The 20,344-nt window shown below is 44.3% G+C and overlaps 1 protein-coding gene across 8 annotated transcripts in view; it reads right to left on the reverse strand.

Moving 5' to 3' along the window:
- The window catches only part of TCF3 (transcription factor 3), a 247,019-nt gene that overhangs the window by 71,146 nt on the left and 155,529 nt on the right, over window positions 1-20,344 (reverse strand). For 7 of the 8 annotated variants that reach the window (XM_075863682.1, XM_075863689.1, XM_075863678.1 and 4 more), the window contains exons 7-8: window positions 14,043-14,172; window positions 13,677-13,726 (exon numbers count right to left, since the gene is read on the reverse strand). The exons of the other annotated variant lie outside the window; for it this stretch is intronic. In XM_075863682.1, the coding sequence (XP_075719797.1) occupies window positions 13,677-13,726; window positions 14,043-14,172 (180 nt within the window). The remainder of the gene's footprint in view (window positions 1-13,676; window positions 13,727-14,042; window positions 14,173-20,344) is intronic. 8 annotated transcript variants of the gene reach the window in all.

The following is a 20,344-nucleotide window of genomic DNA, read 5'->3' on the forward strand; positions in this document are numbered from 1 at the left end:
AACTAATTAGCATAAATCTAAAATTGATCATAACTTGCTCAAAAATAGTTTTTCAAAATAAAAACCACTGCTGTAATCCACATTACAGCGCCGATCAGATTATGTAGTTGACAGGGCACTTATAATCTGGTGACAGAGCCTCTTTAAGCCATGCATTTAACTCAGAGCTCCAGCGGTCTTTCCTGTGATGCGCATGGCACAGGCAGTATTCCTGAGAATTCTACCTTGAAGGTCCTTCCCTTCAGCTTGTAGCCTAGTTCTTTAAAATTGTTCTTAAGTCTCCTCCAGCTATCATGTATTCTGTCGTTGGTACCCACATGAACCACGACAGCTGGATCATCTTTAGCTCCTCCCAATAATTTATCCACCCGTTCCACCACATGTCGAACCCTGGCACCAGGGAGACAGCGAAACATTTGGTTGAGGCGGTCTTAGCAACAAATTATTCTGTTTTTCTGATTATAGAAACCCCTACAACTACTAATTGTCTTGCCTTACCTGCATTACCATCCCGCCGACTACTAGCTGGGCTGTTGTCCCGGCTGTTAGGGAGTTCAGTATCCACTAGGGCTGCCATTTCTGAAACCGACAGCCAACTTAGCAATTTTTCTTGGAATAACAGAAACCGGATTGGCTTTCCTCTTCTTTGACCCCTTTCTACTGTCTCTAACTACATTAACCCAGCTACTTGCCTGGTCCTGCTGACCCATTACAGTGTAATGTCCCCATAGTGCCTAATAAAAAAAAATTAAAAAAAAATACTCACCTAGCCCATTCCTCACGACGAAGAGATTAGTCTACTCCTCCAGTCTGTGCAATGCGTGGCTCGGTGCAGACAGTCACTGCTTCGTGCCTGTCTATGCCGAGCTGCTCACGGCCGGTGTTACACAGTGAATGGTAGAGCAGGGAGCTGACTGCTCCCTGCTCCACTATTGTATTTTACTGTATCTGCATCCTGAGTACAGACTCTGTGGCAAAGCTGAACATAGCATGGTTCAGCTTCTCCTGCTGCCCTGCACGGATACTACAGATCAGTGCCGGGTTAGGAGAAAGGAAACTATGGACTTCGGACTATAATGCCTAGTTCACGTTGAGTTTTTTTTACCTGCCCACACTTTATTTACCGCTGCGAAAACCACTTTCTCTGCCTCAATGGGAGGTCAGAGACGGAAACGCGGGAAGAGCGTGTTACTTTTTTTTCCGCCTGGGGGAAAAACAGCTCCACCTCCAATTGAAATCAATGGGAGGTCGATTTCAGACATTCTTGGCGTGGCTTCCGACGTGGTTTCCGCGTCAAAAACAGCGCCAAAAAACGCTGTGTGAACTAGGCCCTAGATGCAGGAGCTTCCCAGCATATTTCTTTTTTTTTTATAAAAAGTGCGTCTTATAGTCCGAAAATTACTGTACATATACCCCCAAACAGCAGAATAACAATTTCTACTACATAAAACAAGGCATCATTCACCTACAATAATGTATAAGCATATTAAAATTTTTTTGTTATGGTTGCTGAAACAGAGGCCAAAAAAATAAAAAATGAGCTGGTCATTAAGACCCAGACAGGTTTAGTTAGGGCAACGGTATATGATTGGTTAAAAACGCGGTCTTGGAAGCATACATATGCCCAAACGTTGTTCTCAGTAGATTTCTGTACTGTAATAGGCTAAACTATTTACTGTACTCAAGACTCCATCCTGGTAACAGCTGCTTGCACACCTTAGGTCTCATGCATACGACCATATTTTTGCGGCTGCAATTTATCCGCCTTTATGCGAATAAATTACAGACCCATTTTTTTCTATGACCCCATGCACACAACCATGATTTACATGTATCGGTGCGGGGGCCACAATTGCGAAACGCAAAAACTCAGGATAAGTTATTTTATGCTACGCAATCGCGAATTCATCAATACTGGTGAATTACTGTGGATCCGTGAGAACGGATAATACACTGATGCACGTCAAGGGTTTTTTGCAGTGGTAAATCTAGGAAGAACTGCAGCGGAGCAATTACATGGGGACAAGCAAGAGACAACCTCAACACACTGATCTTTCCTTTTAAAGGATTCCTTTAGGAAATGCCGTATGACAGTTATGAATGCATTTGCAAAATTAGCTGGAACAATGGTGACTGCAGGGGGTCGTTTTAAGGCTGTATTAGCATCTGCTGTTTTTGTGGCATTTTTGTAAAATAAAAAACTTTAACTTCTAAGTAATAAATAAAACAACAAAACGGCATGTTTACAGTCGAAGGCCTGGAGACTGTACAGAGGCACACAGAGTCCCTGTGGCTCTGTACTACATACTCGCTCTATGGTGCCCTGTAAGGTGCAGTACTTTGGGAGCAATGCTTCTAGAGGGGAATACTTCCGAAATACAGCGTCCGATGGATCATAAAAAATTGTGAGGCAACGACTAGGGCTGTATGCATGTATTGAGTCGTGATACGCTTGTGTGCATGAGGCTTTAGTCTGCGGCCATATCACAGTTTTGCCATGGTACCAGTTATGTTTAAGTACCGAGACCCACTGAACCGTAGGTTGTTGTAGATTAGACGTAGTGCTGCCACAATTATTGACTTTTTCTGGAATCTGCCGATTTCTGATAAAGACTAATGTGAGTGCCATCAAGCCTGCTGAGTGGGCACGATCTTCTCGTTGTGATCTAATAAGCTGTGCTGCGTGCCAAATTGCATGTCAACATCCCTGCTGCTTCCCCTCTTCTTCTGCTGTTGCACTGAGAGGGCTCATGCACCCAGTAAAACCTTGCACGCAGACCGTGTATCGCACCACGCAGAGTCCAAACTGACCTTTTTTAGCAATGGATTTGATATGAATATGTGATAATAAAGCTTTGTATAAGATCGGAGGCATACAGGTACAGCACAGCCCCATAGCAGCCTGTAGGCACCGTATTATAGATCAGTAGAACACAGACTCTTAATATGGCAGTGTGCATGAGCATAAATACGGTTATAAAGCGCAGCTGCATTACACCTCTCTGTCTTTTATTTACAATTTAACTCTGGATTGATTTTTGGTGACTAAGCAGGTTCTAAACACTTGCAAAAAGTCTGCAGGCAGTAAAGGGGGACCTACAGGTTGCTTGAAGGTGAGGAACAACAGGATTTTTTTGAGCACTCACCGTAAAATCCTTTTCTCGTTCAGTTCACTGGGGGACACAGACCGCGGGAATATGCGGTTGCCACTAGGAGACATTAAAGAATTCAAAATTGTGGCTTCTCCTACAGAATATACCCTGCTACAGACACTGAGCTATTCAGTCTGTCAGTAGAAGCAAACACAAGGTAAGTAAAAGTCAAAACTTAGAGGAGAATACCTCCAATTGACAAGCACTGACCCGCCCCCCCATGTACAGGACGAGAAAATAATTTTACCGGGAGTACTTCAAAATCATGTTTTTTTTTTATCATGCGATGTCTTAAAGCAGTTCCCCAGGGGCGGGAATAGAAGAAAGGACACGCACGATCACCTATTCCACAAATGCCTGCAAGAATTTGCGTACAAGGAAAGCATCTGCAGAAGCAAAGGTGTGCACCTTATAGAACTTGACAAGAAGTGTGCAAGGAGGAGCAGTAGTCTCCTTGCACACCTGAAGAGCAGAACTGGATTGCGAACAGCCCAGGAAGCTAGGACGTGACCCGATAAGTGGAAACTTTACCCAGAACACGGTAGCCATCTGAATAAAGAAGCTATAGTGGCCTTAGAGGCCACCAACCCCTTTATGGGACCGTCTGGGAGGATTACAAAGTTTACGACCACCAGAAGGAAGCAATTACAAAAATTGCAAGACATGGACATCATCCAGATTGTGGAAAGAACACTTCCACGGATGAGAAGGAGCTGGACAAAGTACGGCAGAACTAGGTCTTCATTCCGGTAAGAGGTGAAGACTACCTTAGGTACAAAAAAAAAAAAAGAGGGTATTGTGCGGTGCACAGCCTTACCCTGATAAAGAGTCAGGAATGGAAAGCAGCATGGCAAAAACCACCGTTTAAGAGATCTACCAGATGGAAGCCACCACCAGGAAAATCACATTCTATGAAAGGCGGCAAATCAAGACCTCACGCAAGGTTCGAATGCAGCAGATTGAAGAGCCCTTAAAGAGGCTCTGTCACCAGATTTTGCAACCCCTATCTGCTATTGCAGCAGATAGGCGCTGCAATGTAGATTACAGTAACGTTTTTATTTTTTAAAAACGAGCATTTTTGGCCAAGTTATGACCATTTTTGTATTTATGCAAATGAGGCTTGCAAAAGTCCAAGTGAGTGTGTTTAAAGTAAAAGTCCAAGTGGGCGTGTATTATGTGCGTACATCGGGGCCTTTTTACTACTTTTACTAGCTGGGCGTTCTGACGAGAAGTATCATCCACTTCTCTTCAGAACGCCCAGCTTCTGGCAGTGCAGACACAGCCGTGTTCTCGAGAGATCACGCTGTGACGTCACTCACAGGTCCTGCATCGTGATATGGCCATTGAGATAGACAGGGTGCATAGATTGGCGGGCTCCCGGACCAGGGAAGGTAATCACCCGCGGGATGTCATATGCAGAGTGCACTTTTACAAGCAGAAGGAGGATATTGCACGGAGGGCATGGGAGAAGGGGGCCATTCCCTTCCATGGCTCAGAGGTTACGGTCTTGCCGGATGTCTCCAGACTGACTCTCCACATGCGCAAGGTTGTCCGCCCCTTGCTGGAGGCAACTAAAGAGGCGAGCGCTCCCTATCGCTGGGGCCATCCCTTCCACATCATACCTCGCCGTCAGGGACACTAGTTTGCTGTCCGCTCCCCGGATGATCTGGAAGAAGCCTTCCGTTTTCTGGATATCTCCCCAGTACAGCCCCCGGATTGGACAGTGCCCCCCCCCCCATCGCTCTTTCCCAGAGGCGGTTCCTACCTGGATCCTGCGCGCCCGAATCTGCCTCGTTCCAGAGACGGGTCTGTCGGGCTGAGGTCACGTGGCCGGCATTTCCCCTCGCAGAGACTGGCCTACCTGATTTTGACCGTCTAGTTTAATTCTCACCACAGGGGCCTTGATAATGGTTTACATATTTTCTGTGCTTAATTTTTCCTTTGCAGCGTTCTTCATGAGAGGCAGATGTCGTAAATGGTGGGGTTCATGAACGGGACACTATGTTCAGTATGTTGGGTCTGGGGTTACGGTTTCGGGGGATTTACATCTGTTTAGCTGTCAGGGGCCGGGAGGTCCACAATAGTTTGACGGTTGGGTCCGGGGTTCCGTCTAGCTCATCTTGATCTTATTATTGTTTAATTTGTATTTCCTCGAGGGATTGCCTCTTTTGCACCACTGTCGTTCATCGTTCCCTATTAGGGTTCCGTGCTGTTGTGTCGTGGTCATGGGGTATTTTTCCTCCTGAGGACGGCATAACACGCAACAAGTTGGTAAAGGGGTTTTGTACTCCGCTACTAGTAGGGCAGTATTTTTCTAAATTCTTGATACTTATGTACTGTCTAAGGGGGTCTCTCTATTTCTCTCCCCACTTGCTTTTTCTTCTCTGTCTTTCCTTTTCTCCCAATATGTCCAACATCTCTGTAGTCTCCCTGAATGCACAAGGCCTGAACATCCCGGAAAAGCGATCCTTCATTCTCCGTCTCCTCTTGAGGGCGGATTGCATACCGAAGTTGACGGACTCCCATTATACGGAGGGGTATCATAGTGCATCACCTGATACCAAGACCAAAGGAGTCTCCATCCTGATCTTGCGTTCTATACTATACTTTCTTTTCGGCCCCTCACAACACATACTCCAGATTGGACTATTTCTTCCTACGTCACTCCCACCTATCCGACCTCTCGGATCGTGCTCTCATCACTCTTTCCCTCTCACTCCCGGCGGCCCACCCTCGCTCCTAGCAGTGGCGCTTGAATGACTCGCTCCTGCAGGACTCGATGGTTGTATCGGGCACTCGCAGGGACCTTCGGAAGTATTTTGACACAAATGTTTCCCCGGAGGTAGACCCGCTTTGTATTTGGGAGGCGCATAAGTGTGTGATCCACGGTTCCTTCATCCATATAGGTTCTAAACTTAAAAAGGAGAGTACGGCTCACTTGCTGGATCTTTTGTCCCGCATACATCTCTTGGAACAGTCCCATAAAGCCTCCTTAGATCGGGTCATGGGGGCGGAGCTGGGGACGCTGCGAGTTCAGGTTCGTTCTCTCTGCCTTGCTAAGGCTAGGGCCTCCCTGGTTAAATGCAGACATCACTTCTATGAATTCAGTAACAAAAACACCGAAAAAGGCCATACTTACAATTATACTTATTTTTTAAAGCACCTGCTCGCCCTTTCATCAGCATTTCTGGCCTGGCTGTGTCCATTTGTAAGTATGGCCTTTTTCGGTGTTTTTGTATATGTCCCTGTGTTTTTATCGGTTCTGTGAATTCAGTAACAAGCCTAGTAAGACCCTGGCGTGGGCACTTAGGAAAACCCGATCACGTACCTATGTTCCCCATATCCAAGATTCCAGCACTAGGTGTATGCACCTTCCTCATGACATTTCGGAGACCTTCCGGGCCTATTACCACTCCTTTTATAATCTTCCTCGGGCCTCTCCATCTGCGGATGGGGGGGCCGACTGGAGCAGATAGAGGCATACCTTCGGTCCTCAGGGATGAAATGTATCTCTCAGGAGGCTATTGCTGTCCTGGAGGAGGCTATTTCCCCCAGAGTAGTGGTCATGGGCTTTGAAGGACCCGCCAACAGGGAAGGCGCCGGGACCTGGTGGCTTGCCCATACAATACTATAAGACCTGCTCGGACCTGCTCTCACCCAATTTCCTGCATGCCTTCAATTCACTTCATGAGGGGCACTCCCTTTCTCGTGATACGCAAGGAGGGGGAAGGACCCAAGAAGTCAGGAAAAACAGTCTGTACCTGGCCTGTTTTAGGGACCGTGAGGATGTCAGGTCAGAAAAGCGAAGCAACATGCCCATCATGGACTGGGTGAGGTACGCAAGGTTACCAACGGTCCTACAAATAGAATAGACCGAGTCCAAATCAATTTCCACAAAACCAGGCGTGGGCAACGCTGGGAGTGGCGGTGGTACAGGAGCCACAGATGCTTGGCCGGGAAGCCGGCATGCATCACATAGGTAAGTAGGCTGACCACAGGAAAATTTATTGCTGCATTTAGAGTAGGCATAATGGACTGTGATGGTTGTCTGTTGAGAAGGGTCTCTCCTAGGTCTAGACATTGCAGTAGAGAGGGTAAACACACCACAGTCTATCCTAAAAGATGGTTAGAAGGGGGTGAGATAACCAAGGAGTCCACTCAGGTACAGTACAGTAGGGCAATTACTCCACCTTAGGTAAGGGGGTAATGGCTGCCTGGTTACATAGGTCTGCTAGGTAAAGTACTACTACAGTAAGAGAGGGGGGCACACAGCGAGAGAGGGGGGCACACAGCGAGAGAGGGGGGCACACAGCGAGAGAGGGGGGCACACAGCGAGAGAGGGGGGCACACAGCGAGAGAGGGGGGCACACAGCGAGAGAGGGGGGCACACAGCGAGAGAGGGGGGCACACAGCGAGAGAGGGGGGCACACAGCGAGAGAGGGGGGCACACAGCGAGAGAGGGGGGCACACAGCGAGAGAGGGGGGCACACAGCTCTTTTTTGTCTTACTGCAGGCAGCGAAGCATTGATCCACAGCCCCTTTGCAGAGGCTTTTGCTGCATTCAATTTTCTTACAGCCAGTCACAAAATTGTGAGGAAAAAGGGAGGAAAGTGCTGATCTTCTCCAACACAGACAATTCTTTATAGATTTCTCAGCTTTAAGTGCGGTACGAGAGAAAATAAATATTGACACCTTTGAGCTCAGTTCTAATCAAGTTGAAGTGGATCTACAGCCAAAAAGTGGATTCACACTCCCTTTAACCCATTAACGACCGCCCACCGTCTTTTGATGGGAGGCGGTGCAGATGCTTTGTCTACATCGACGTCTTTTGGCATCGCTGTAGAAGAGGCTGATGATCGCTCGTAACGTACAGCTCCTGAATTTAGAGAAGCCTGCTGAATACAGCTGGGATCAGAAATCATTCAGACCTCAGCTGTTTAACTCTTTGATCACCGCAGTTCGTTACGCGGCATTATCGAAGGGAACTCCACTTTTCGTTTGCATCACTGGAAACCTGGTGACGCAATCAAAGACTAGGGACTTCCGCTTCAGTCAGCCCCGGGTACCTAGAAAGGACCCTACGGCTGTTTGTTCAGTTTTCCTGCTGTTAGGGCACACTATGTGCTGCCCTAACAGTAGAATGTGTCATAGTGACAGTGTAATGTATTACCATACAGGAGAATGCTAAACACCATTTTTTTTTTCATTTGCCTGTTGAAGAAAGAGGCAAAATACTCTGTAAAATTCACAGCAAAAAGCGCCTGTGGTGCAAAACCACCTAAAAAAAAAAAAAAAACTGACCCAATTATTGCAGGCAGAATTTTCTGCCTGCAAAAAAGTGTGTGAACAGGGCTTAATGGCATTAAAAAAATAAACAAATAGAAAAACTTCAAAAAACAACCCAAAACATTATTTTGCATTGAATATATTATTTTCTAAACTACATAAAAAAATCAAAACCTACACAAACACCGTGTTCCAAATTATTATGCACATTGGAGTTAGGGGTCAAACATTTAATTATTAGTTTTTCAATTAAACTCATGGATGCTAGTGTGTCTTAGGCTGGGTTCACACGACCATGTTACGTCCGTAATGTACGGAACGTATTTCGGCCGGAAGACCCGGACCGAACACAGTGCAGGGAGCCGGGCTCCTAGCATCATAGTGATGTACGATGCTAGGAGTCCCTGCCTCGCTGCGGGACAGTAGTTCCATTGGATATTTCAAGAAAACTTAAGCGTGATCATCGTACTGTGAAAAGATTTGTGGCTGATTCAGAGCACAGACGGGTTCGTTCAGATAAAGGAATAATGAGGAAGGTTTCTGACAGACAAATTAATAGGATTAGGAGAGCAGCTGCTAAAATGCCATTGCAAAGCAGCAAACAGGTATTTGAAGCCGCTGGTGCCTCTGGAGTCCCGCGAACCTCAAGGTGTAGGATCCTCCAGAGGTATGCAAGTGTGCATAAAGCTATTATTCGGCCACCCCTAAACAATGCTCACAAGCAGAAACGGTTGCAGTGGGCTCAGAAATACATGAAGACTAATTTTCAAACCGTGTTTACCGATGAGTGCCGTGCAACCCTGGATGGTCCAGATGGATGGAGTAGTGGATGGTTGGTGAATGGCCACAATGTCTCAACAAGGCTGCGACGTCAGCAAGGAGGTGGCAGAGTCATGTTTTGGGCTGGAATCATGGGGAGAGAGCTGGTAGGCCCCTTTAGGGTCCCTGACGGTGTGAAAATGACCTCTGCAAAGTACGTAGAGTTTATGACTGACCACTTTCTTCCGTGGTACTAAAGAAGAACCGTACCTTCCGTAGCAAAGTTATCTTCATGCATGACAATGCACCATCTCATGCAGCAAAGAATACCTCTGTGTCATTGGCTGCTATGCGCATAAAAGGAGACAAACTCATGGTGTGGCCCCCATGTTCCCCTGACCTTAACCCTATTGAGAACCTTTGGAGCATCCTCAAGCAATATATCTATGAGGGTGGGAGGCAGTTCACATCAAAACAGAAGCTCTGGGAGGCTATTCGGACATCCTGCAAAGATATTCAAGCAGAAACTGTCCAAATACTCACAAATTCAATGGATGCAAGAATTGTGAAGGTGATATCAAAGAAGGGGTCCTATGTTAACATGTAACTTGGCCTGTTTTTTTTGATTGAAAGAGCTTTTGATTTCTGTAAATATGACCTCCTGATGCTGCAAATTCAACAACTTACCATTTTAGTTATCTTTACAACCTTTAAAATGTTTTGATCTCTGTTGTGCATAATAATTTGAAACAGTGCATTTTGAGTTTTTTTACGTCTAAAAAAAAAAATCTGTTATCATTAGGAGATTTGTTCAATAAAATTTGCATTATACTCCAACGGTTGATGGCTTGAAGATTATACGGACTGTCATTTGCCTCGACTATTTAGGAAAATCAGCGAAAAATAACATTTGCATAATAATTTGGAATGCGGTGTATTAGGTATCTACACGACCGTAATAACCTGAACAAATTAAGACGTTATTTAGCATGAACCGTGAATGTGATAAAAAAATATATATAAAAAAAAAATCATGCAGAAAACCGCTTTTTCCTATATTCATGCCATAAAACAATATAACTTGCACAGCATATTTTTTTCTACGCCCAAACCGGGGCGAAAAAAACCCAAATACAATCTCTTCCTCATAAAATAAGACCTCATGCAGCCACATCAATGGAAAAAAAACTACTAAAAAAAGTTATGGCTGCTAAAAGACAGAGGCAGAAAACGGAAAAATTTAGCTGGTTGTTAGACTTTTCAGGCCCGGTCATTAACTTCTTGACGCTTGTTGAGAGGTATGGCGCGCGCTCCATAAGCTGTACAACACAGCCGACACCCGGGAGTAACGGCCAGGAACAGCGATTGCGCTTTTCCTGGCCGTTTAACCCCTCAAATGTTACGGTCAATCGCGACCACAGCATACGAGGCTTTATAGAGCGGGGGCGCCACCCTCCGACAGCTCATCGGCAGCCCCATAGCACAATCGAGGGTCGCCAATGGTTGTCATGGCAGCCCAGGGGCCTAATTAAGGCCCCCAGGACTGCCTTCGCGCTGCCTCTGTTAACAGAAGCCTGTAAAAATTACTATACATGCCAATACAATAGTATTGAAGTGTATTGTACCAGCGTTCGAACGACCGCTGGTTCAAGTCCCCTAGAGGGACTAATAAAATGTGTAAAAAAGTTAAATAAAGTATTTAGAAGTGAAAAAAATAACCTTTTCATATTTTTCCCTCAGTAATGTAAAAAAGAAAACAAAGTTGGTATAATGGTAATAGTCCGAACTATAACAATATAGCATTATTTAATTTGCACGGGGAACGCCGTAAAAAGAAAAACTTAAGACACCAGAATCGCTGTTTATTTTGGTAAAAAAATAAATAATTTAAATGAAAAGTGATCAAAAAGTCATATGTACCAAAAAAAACCACAGCTCGTGCCGCAAACAACAAGCCCACGTACTGCTCAATTGACAAATAAATAAAAAAGGTATGGCTTACAGAATGTGGTGACACAAATCATTTTTTTTTTCTAACATTAAGAAAACGATATAAAATTTGGTATGACCATAATCGTATTGTCCAGCAGAAGTTAAATTATTGTTTTCGACGCATGGTGAAAGACTTAAAAACTAAACCCAAAAGAAAATGGAGGAATCCGTTTTTTTTACAATTCCACCCAAAGAATTTATTTTCCGTTTCCCAGTACATTATATGGTACTTTAAAGGTAATGTGTCGCTAGAATTTTTTTTATTTTTTTTTAGTTAAACAGTTAGTTAGTGTATAAGTGATTAAACATTGTTCTAATTTTTTTTTATTTTTTCACTAGTCAGGAAATATTATAAATTAGATTCTAATTTATAACATTTCCCAGTGCTGGTCACTAGATGGAGCAATTCCCAAATTGCAGCATTGGCATGTGGTAAAGCAACCACATTGCTTTATGCTGCAAAATTTGAGAATACGCACTCGCTCTAGTGAGCTCACAGAATCCCCCCTCCTTTATCCTGGCTAGTGCCAGGAGAAAGGAGGGGATTGAACGGTCAAACCTCCTACACTGTGTGTCGCCATTTTTTGAGCTTACACACAGTGTAGTAGGTTTACATACAGTAGTAATCACACACTAAAACACGTACATACACAGACCTAACTTACCTGCTCCTGCCGCCGCCGCTCCTTCCGATCCGTCCGCTCCAAGTGCACAAGTCCGGAAGCCGCGACCGGAAGTAGTAATCTTACTGTCCGGCCGCGGCTTCCGGTCCACAAGAAAATGGCGCCGGACGTCTCTCGGCCAAAGACCTTCAATTTGGACTGTGTGGGAGCGGCGCATGCGCCGTTCCCACACAGACGGCGTACAGCATAGTGGATGGAACAGGCCCCATTCGCATTCACTATGGGGCTGTGTGTGCCGTATTCCATGTCTGTATGTGTCGTTAATCGACACATACAGAGATGGAAAAAAAAAAATGGCAGCCCCCATAGACAAGAAAAAGTTAAAAAATAAAAAAAGTAAAACACAAACAAATAAGAAAAATTTTAATAAAACACTAAAAGCAAATTGATATAAAAAATATTTTTTTCGCGACACTCGTCCTTTAAACAGTGCCAGTAGAAACTACAACTCTTCCCACAAAAAAACAGCCCTCACACCACTCCATTGACGAAAAAAAAAGGAAAAAAAGTTATGGCTCATAGAAGGCGGGGAGTGAAAAACGAAAATAAAAAAATGGTTTGGACTTCAAGGGGTTAAGGGAGACATTTCTGGGATTGTTTTTATTTACTAGTTATTAAAAAAAATGGGGGGGGGGGGATTTTCTCTGTATACTGTTCCAGTAAAGAGAATTTTAACCTACGGTCTATAAAATTTATCAGTGAATATAAGACATTGAGTTATTCAATTCCCACACATTTTAAGAAATTATGTTCAGCCATTTATAAGTTACCTACTAGATAACTGTTTCTTCCCTCTGTGTTTTCCAAAAGAGACAATAGGAAATGGCAGCCATTACAGCTGTATATGGATTGTTACCCATTAGGTTATGTTCACGCGACAATGCAAAATACGTCTGAAATTACGGAGCGGTTTTCAGGCGAAAACAGCTCCTGCATTTCAGACGTTTTTGCAAGTACTCGCGTTTTTAGCTGTCTTTTACGGACGTAATTGGAGCTGTTCTTCATTGGAGTCAATGAAAAACGGCTCCAAAAACGTCCCAAGAGGTGTCCTGCACTTCTTTGACGCGGGCGTAATTTTACGCGCCGTCTTTTGACAGCGACGTGTAAAATTACACCTCGTCTGCACAGAACATCGTAAAACCCATTGCAGGCAATGGGCAGATGTTTGCAGACGTTTTGGAGCCATCTTTTGAGGCGTCATTCGAGGCGTAAAACCCCTGAATTACGTCTGAAAATAGGCCGTGTGCACATACCCTTAGACTCCTGATAGACTAATTTTCAAAGAAATAGATATAGCCGTAAAGACTAAATTTCCTGTTGTCACTTTTGATAAGCTTACAAAGAACAAACTGTTAGGCCCTGTTCACACAGAATTTTTTGACACGTTTTTGATGCGGAAAAAGCATTGGAAAACGCGCCAAAATGCCTCCCATTGATTTCAATGGGAGGCAGAGGCATTTTTTTCAGGCGAGCAGAAAAATTGTCTCGCGGGAAAAAGCAGCGACATGCAATATCATCGGGTGTTTACGTCTCTGACCTCCCATTGGCATAGAAAGCGTTCTTTGCAGTATTTTTGTCCGCGACGTTCAATGCCCGCGGGCAAAAAGTAAACCCGAACGTGGCAAACGGCGTGCAGGTAGATCAAAATCCGTCTGGAATTTTGGGGCAGAAATTTCTGCCTGCAAAAAACTCTGTGTGAACAGGGCCTAATAATGACAAAATGATACTTTTTTTTTTTTTTTAGTACAGATAGTCAATACATTTTAAGAAAAAAAAAAAGAAACATTTAATAAACACCACTTACAGATGAAGGAAGTCCTGGAGGCACCTTTCGAACTTTCTTAGGTTGCACCTCTGCATAATAAAATTATATGGTTACTAACTTACGAAAAGGACAGCAATATTAAAATACTATAGTAAACCAAGTGGAAGTTACAACAAAGATAATAATTAAATAAGCAGATTGCGCTGCCTTCCATAATCGCGGCACAGAGGGTTTCACACAATACCATACCTAAAACACCCAGCGGAACAAATCACCACGAATTTCAGGCCATCTACAGAGTGTAAACCTATCTCCAGCGAGTGCACATGGCCTAATAGAGCTGGAAAATTAACTATGTTATGAAAGACACATATACACAATAAAGAAAGAAAATGTTATTCGTACCAATGCTACCATCTCCTGGACGCCGCCGCGAGCTGGTTGGGTACGAATAATAATGTGAGCCTCCTTTTCCTCCACTGGGTGAAAGTGCATTGGGGCTACTCATGCCCAATTCACCAGGCAAAAATCCAGGCTAAAAAAATAAAAAATTTACAAGAGTCACAAAATGAACTGCACAAATGGAGTAGTACACGGTTAACATTATCTTTATTTAATTATTTTGTTTGCATGACTAGACATTTTAAAAACCGTAAACCTAAAATAATTATTTTTAGCCATCCATGTCAAGACCAAATAAAAAGAGAAAAAATGCCATGTTTATATACATTGTTCAATATAGCAATTTAATTATTCGTATACTCCATCATAGGAAACTATTTACACCAATTTCCCAATAAATCTTGGCATTCCATGACCTGGCAATAGAAGGGAGAAAAGGCTAATACAATCCGTCACGTTGGTGCTTGTATTTTACAGCAGAACTCAGGAGAATGAATTTCATTTGTTCATCACTTTTGGTGCGGTTTTTTTAGGTCCATGGCATTTATTTTCTAAAACACAGCATGCTCCATGTATGCGTTTTTTTTTTCAGGCGTTTTCACGTAGGCTTCTTTATAGGACTTGAAAAATGTATGTTAACGTTTTTTACAAGCCAAACAAAAAGCCCAAAAAACCAGTGTGTGAAGGAAGCCTAAGGCTATGTTCACACGGAGTATTTGGACGAGTTATTTGACGCGGAAACCGCGCCAAAAAACTCGTCAAAAACGCCTCCCGTCGATTTCAATGGGAGGCGGGGGCGGTTTTCTCCCGCGAGCGGTAAAACCGGCTCGCGGGAGAGAGAAGCGACATGCCCTATCTTCGGGCGTTTCCGCCTCTGACCTCCCATTGACTTCAATGGGAGGCAGAGAAAGCGCATTTCGCAGCGTTTTATGCCCGCAGCGCCCAATGGCCGCGGGCGAAAAACGCTGCGAAAATCGGCGTGCAGGGAGAGGAAAATCTGCCTCAAACTTCCAAACTGAATTTTGAGGCAGAAATTCAGTGGGTACTGACCCTAATGAAGCAGACAGGTATTGTGTTACTGTATAGGATTACTATAAAAAAAAATTGTAATTCCATTTACATACTATGGCACCGAATCATTCACCAGCTAGTACATGCCCTATCTTTGTGGTTCCCGTGCCCCCCCCCCCCCTAATGAAAAAATGCAGACTGGGAAAACCACATGAGGAAACATTGATTGTGGTTATTTATATACTGTCAATTGCCACCAGTTCACATAGAAGCTCCAGGAATGCAAAAACAATCTTGCATAAAAAGCAGAGGGGAAAGAAAAAGAAAGTGAAAAAAAGGACACCGTAAGGCCACACACAGTTTTGATGCAGTTTTTGTGGCAGAAGTGCATCTAAAAAGGAAGAAAAAGTATGAGGAAAAGACTAACGCATCTCCTTTTTGTGTCCACTTCTGTGTTTGGCTCAAAATACTGAGCCAAAAACCACCACAAAAATTGCATCAAAACAGTGTGTGGTATACTGGCCTAAAGCTAGGATCACACACACAGTTTTGGGCACAGATTTTTGAGCCAAACACAGAAAGAAAAAATAAAATAAAAGATGCAATCTTCTCTTTATACCAGGGGTACTCACTTTTAGCAGAGGTCCACTTGCCCGGGCCTCTAGTCAAGTGAAGATCCGAACACCAGTAGTAAAGATTTGTAGATAGTGCCACACCACAGCCAACCTTGTACACAGTGCCACACAGACCCCCCCCCCCCATGTAGATAGTGCCACACAGTCCCCCCCCCATAGATGGGGCCCCCCCAAAACAAGACACACACCTCACCTAGCTCCAATTCTGCGACGAACGGAGCAGCTTTGCAGGCATCTTTAGCCAAGTTACGCCTACAGCCTATGAGCGGCCGAGACAGAACCCTTGCGTAGGCCGATATGATGCACTGACGTCATCGCGCCGGCCTGCACAGGGAACCTGTCCCAGCGTCTTATAGGTTGCAGGCCTAACGTTACATGTAGCCTAGTAAATGGCAGAGCAGTGAGCTAGCTCCCTGCTCCGCCATAGTAGTCCATTGTAGCCATAGTGTTCAAGTGTATCGGCGTCCTGAGGATGCCAATACAACTAAATGGGGAAGTCGCCCGGGGATCTGGAGAACCGGGCCAAAAATGTGGGGCCTCTGGCTCAGATGCTAGCGGCGCCACTGGTCTGGACAACTGGCGTCCGTGGTCCGGGTTCGGACTGTTGTCTGCCAGTTGTGGACCCCAGCTTTACACCTTTCTTTCCATTTGGATAAAAAAAACGGAGCAAAAAATTGACACAAAACCTGCATCAAAACAGTGTGTGTGTGTGTGTGTGTGCGTGTGCGTGCGTGTGTGCGTGTGCATGTGCGTGCGTGCGTGCTCCTGGCCTTAGGAGTCTTTTTTTCTGTGTGGTAGTGGTGTGGCACTCTGCTATACCACTCTGAGTATATGATGCTTTTAACTTAGAAGTGTGCACCTATACATTTTCAGCACGGTTAAGAGACACGCATATAGTCTCTAAATTAGAATTAACGGAAAACACATGCTCCATCCTTTGTCCAGATGCAGAACATAAAAAACTTTAACCCCTTGGCGACATACAACGTACTATTACGTTGTTGTTGCCAAGGTCTTAAGGCAAAACAACGTAACTGTACGTTGTGCTGCAGATGCGGGCTCAGAAGCTGAGCTCGCATCATCACCAGTGGGTGTCGGCTGCATACTACAGCATGCCTCCGATCCGGCCGATTAACCCTTTAAATGCATCACTCAAATGACAGTGCTGCATCTAAGGTGTTTACTAGCAAATCAGAACCCGGCAATGATAATCGCGGGGTTCCGATGGCTGTTCTGGCAGACCGGAGGCCTAACAATGGCCTCCTGTCTGCAAAGTACGGAAGCCTGTTAGGTCCCGCTCGGAGGCGGGGACTAAAAGGATTCCTTGTCCAGAAACGAGATGGCACAGGCTCAAAAGCTGAGCCTGCAACATCAGTCACCGGTATCAGCTGTAACGTCACGGAACGGAGTTAGCGCCGATCCTTGCCATTAACCCCTTAGATGCCGCAGCATTTTAGCGATGTGAACGCAACGTTGCCTGTCATTGCTATGGCAACCGGAGGCCACGTAGTCCATTAGGCTTGCGGTCAGCGAATAACTAACAGCTCTAATGCATTGCACTACGTGGGTAGTGCAATGTATTAGGCTGGGTTTTTTGCAGGCGGAAAATCTGCCTCAAAATTCAGTTTGGAAGTTTGAGGCAGATTTTCCTCTGCCTGCACGCCGATTTTCGCAGCGTTTTTCGCCCGCAGCTATTGAGCGCCGCGGGCATAAAATTCCGCGAAATACGGTTTCTCTGCCTTCCATTGATGTCAATGGGATGTCAGAGGCGTAATCGTGCGAAGATAGGGCATGTCCCTTCTATCTCCCGCGAGGCGCCCCCGCCTCCCACTGAAATCAATGGAAGGCATTTTCGGCCGGTTTTTGGAGTTTTGCGGCGCGGTTTCCGCGTAAAAAAAACTCAGTGTGAACCCAGCCTTAGGCCCCATGCACACGAACGTAAAAACGGGAAGGTGCACGTGCCGTTGAAAAATATAGAACATGTCCTATTTCAGGCCGTAATTACGGCACGGGCAGGCACATAGAAGTCTATGGGGCTCCCGTAATTACGGGCGACTACGTGTGTGCACCAGTAATTGCGTCAGGGGATAAACACTGTCTAGTGTGCTGAAAGAGTTAAACGATCGGCAATAACTCTTTCAGCGCCTTGGACAGAAACTACAGGTCACAATATAGATCAACCTGTAAAAAAAATAATAAAAAAAACGTTCATACTTACCCAGAACTCCCTGCTTCTTCCTCCAGTCCGGCCTCCTGGGATGACGTTTCAGCCCATGTGACCGCTGCAGCCAATCACAGGCTGTAGCGGTCTCATGGACTGCCACGTCATCCAGTGAGGTCGGGCTGGATGTCGAAAGAGGGACGCGTCACCAAGACAACGGCCAGGTAAGTATGAATTTCTTTTACTGCGGAAAGTGCTGTCCCTTCTCTCTATCCTGCACTGATAGAGGAGGGCTGCCGATTAGTGCAGTGCAATTTTGCAGGGAAAACGTGCCCGTAAATACGGGTGGAATACGGGTGACACCGGACCCGTATTTACGGGCACGGGTCCGTAAATACTGGTGCAATACGGGTCGAATACGTGTGACCAAGGACCCGTATTTACGGGAGGAAAAAAATACGTTTGTGTGCATGAGGCCCTAGAGTAAAGATCAGATGTGCAGGCCTTCAAGTTCCCAAGTAGGACAAAACAAAAAGATAATTAAAATGTTGAATAAAGGTGTAAAAATAAAAGTTTCAAGTGAATAAAAAAAACAAAAACAAACAATGCTTTTTTTCCTATAATAAAAATATTTTATTATAGGAAAAAACTGAAAGCATTAAAAAAAAAAAAAAAGTACACATTTGGTATCGCCGCGTCCATAACGACCCAAACTGTAATGTTATTTTTCCCGCACGGGGAACACCGGAAAAATTAAAAAAAAAACAAAAAAAAACTATGCCGGAATCGCTATTTTTTGGTCACCACAAAACAGAATAAAAAGTGATCAAAAAGTCGCACTTACCCCAAAATAGTACCAATGAAAACCACAACACACCCCTCAAAAAAACAAACCATCACACAGCTTTTTTGATGAAAAAGTTATGGCTCTCATATGACAGAAAAAAAAATAAAAAAAATAAAAAAAAAGGGATTTTATTTTGCAAACGCTGCAAAACATAAAAAAAAACTATATACTTATGGTCTCGCTGTTATCGTATCGACTCGCAGAATAAAGTTAAACGTGATTTATAGCAAAAAAAAAAAAGAATAAAAATCATCATCAGAATTGCTTGGTTTTGGGTCACCTTGCTTACCAAAAAATGGAATAAAAAAAAAATAAGAAATCGCACGTACCCCAAAATGGTACCAATGAAAACTACAAATTGTACCGCAACAAATAAGCTCTCACACAGCTCCGATGGAGAAAAAAAAAAAAGTTCTGGCTCTCAGAATATGTCGATGCAAAATGTGCAGTGTGTTCCAAAAGCGGATAATATCGGGCACCATTTATCAGTGCGACACCGGCAACACATCTGCGGATTATTATTTATTTACCGCATTATTATACCCTCTTATGCCCTGATGTACTCTGCCCAGCTTACATATGCCCTCACATTATAAACTGAAATACCAGCAAAAACCCAAACAGAAAAACTACCAAGCAAAATCTGCGCTCCAAAAGCCAAATGGCGCTCCTTCCCTTCTGAGCCCTACAGCGTGCCCAACTAGCGGTTTCACGTCCACATATATGGCATCGCCATACCCGGGAGAACCTGGTTAATATTTTATGAGGTATTTATCTTCAGCGGCACAAACTAGGCACAACATTTTTGTGCACTAAAATGACATATCCGTGCAAAATTATAATTTTTACTTTGCACCACCCACTGCGCATTATTTCTAATGACAAAACACAGGATCAAAATGTTCACTACAACCCTTAATATTCCCTACGGGGTGTAGTTTACAAGATAGGGGGTCACTACTTGGGGGTTTGTTTTACTATTTGACCTCAGAGCCCTGCAATTGTGGGCCAATGCTGTGAAAATACCAAAATAGGCCTCAAATGCGCATTCAATTCTGAGCCCTGTCATTTGTCCAGGCAAATGATAAATGCCTTGAGGGGTGTAGTTTCTAAAACGGGGTCACTTCCTGGGGGCTTCCACTGTACTTTGGTACCTCAAGATTTTGCAAATGCGACATGGCGCCCAAAAATCAAATAAGCAAGATCTGCATGTCAAATAGCGCTCCTGCCTTTGTAAGATTTGTAATCAGGAGAAATTGCATTTCAAATGTTGGGGTGCATTTTCTCCTATATTCCTTCTAAAAATTTCCAAGTTTTATCAGAGAAAAATTAATATTATATTTCACAGCATAATTACACTAAATTCTGCAAAAAAAAATAGTGGGGTCAAAATGCACACTATACCCCTCAATAAATTCCTTCAGGGGTGCAGTTTCCCAAATGGGGTCACTTTTGGGGGTTTCCACTGATTAGGTCTGGCAAGGCCTTTAAATATCTGACATGCCACCGCAAACCATTCCAGCAAAATTTGAGCTCCAAAAGCAAAAAAATGTTCCTTCCCTTCTAAGCCCTGCCGTGGGTACGAACAGCAATTTATTATTGGCGTGCTCAGAAGAAATTCCTTTACAAATAGCAGGGTGCTTTTTCTCAA

This window comes from Rhinoderma darwinii, chromosome 1, assembly GCF_050947455.1.
Source record: "Rhinoderma darwinii isolate aRhiDar2 chromosome 1, aRhiDar2.hap1, whole genome shotgun sequence".
Taxonomy (NCBI): domain Eukaryota; kingdom Metazoa; phylum Chordata; class Amphibia; order Anura; family Rhinodermatidae; genus Rhinoderma; species Rhinoderma darwinii.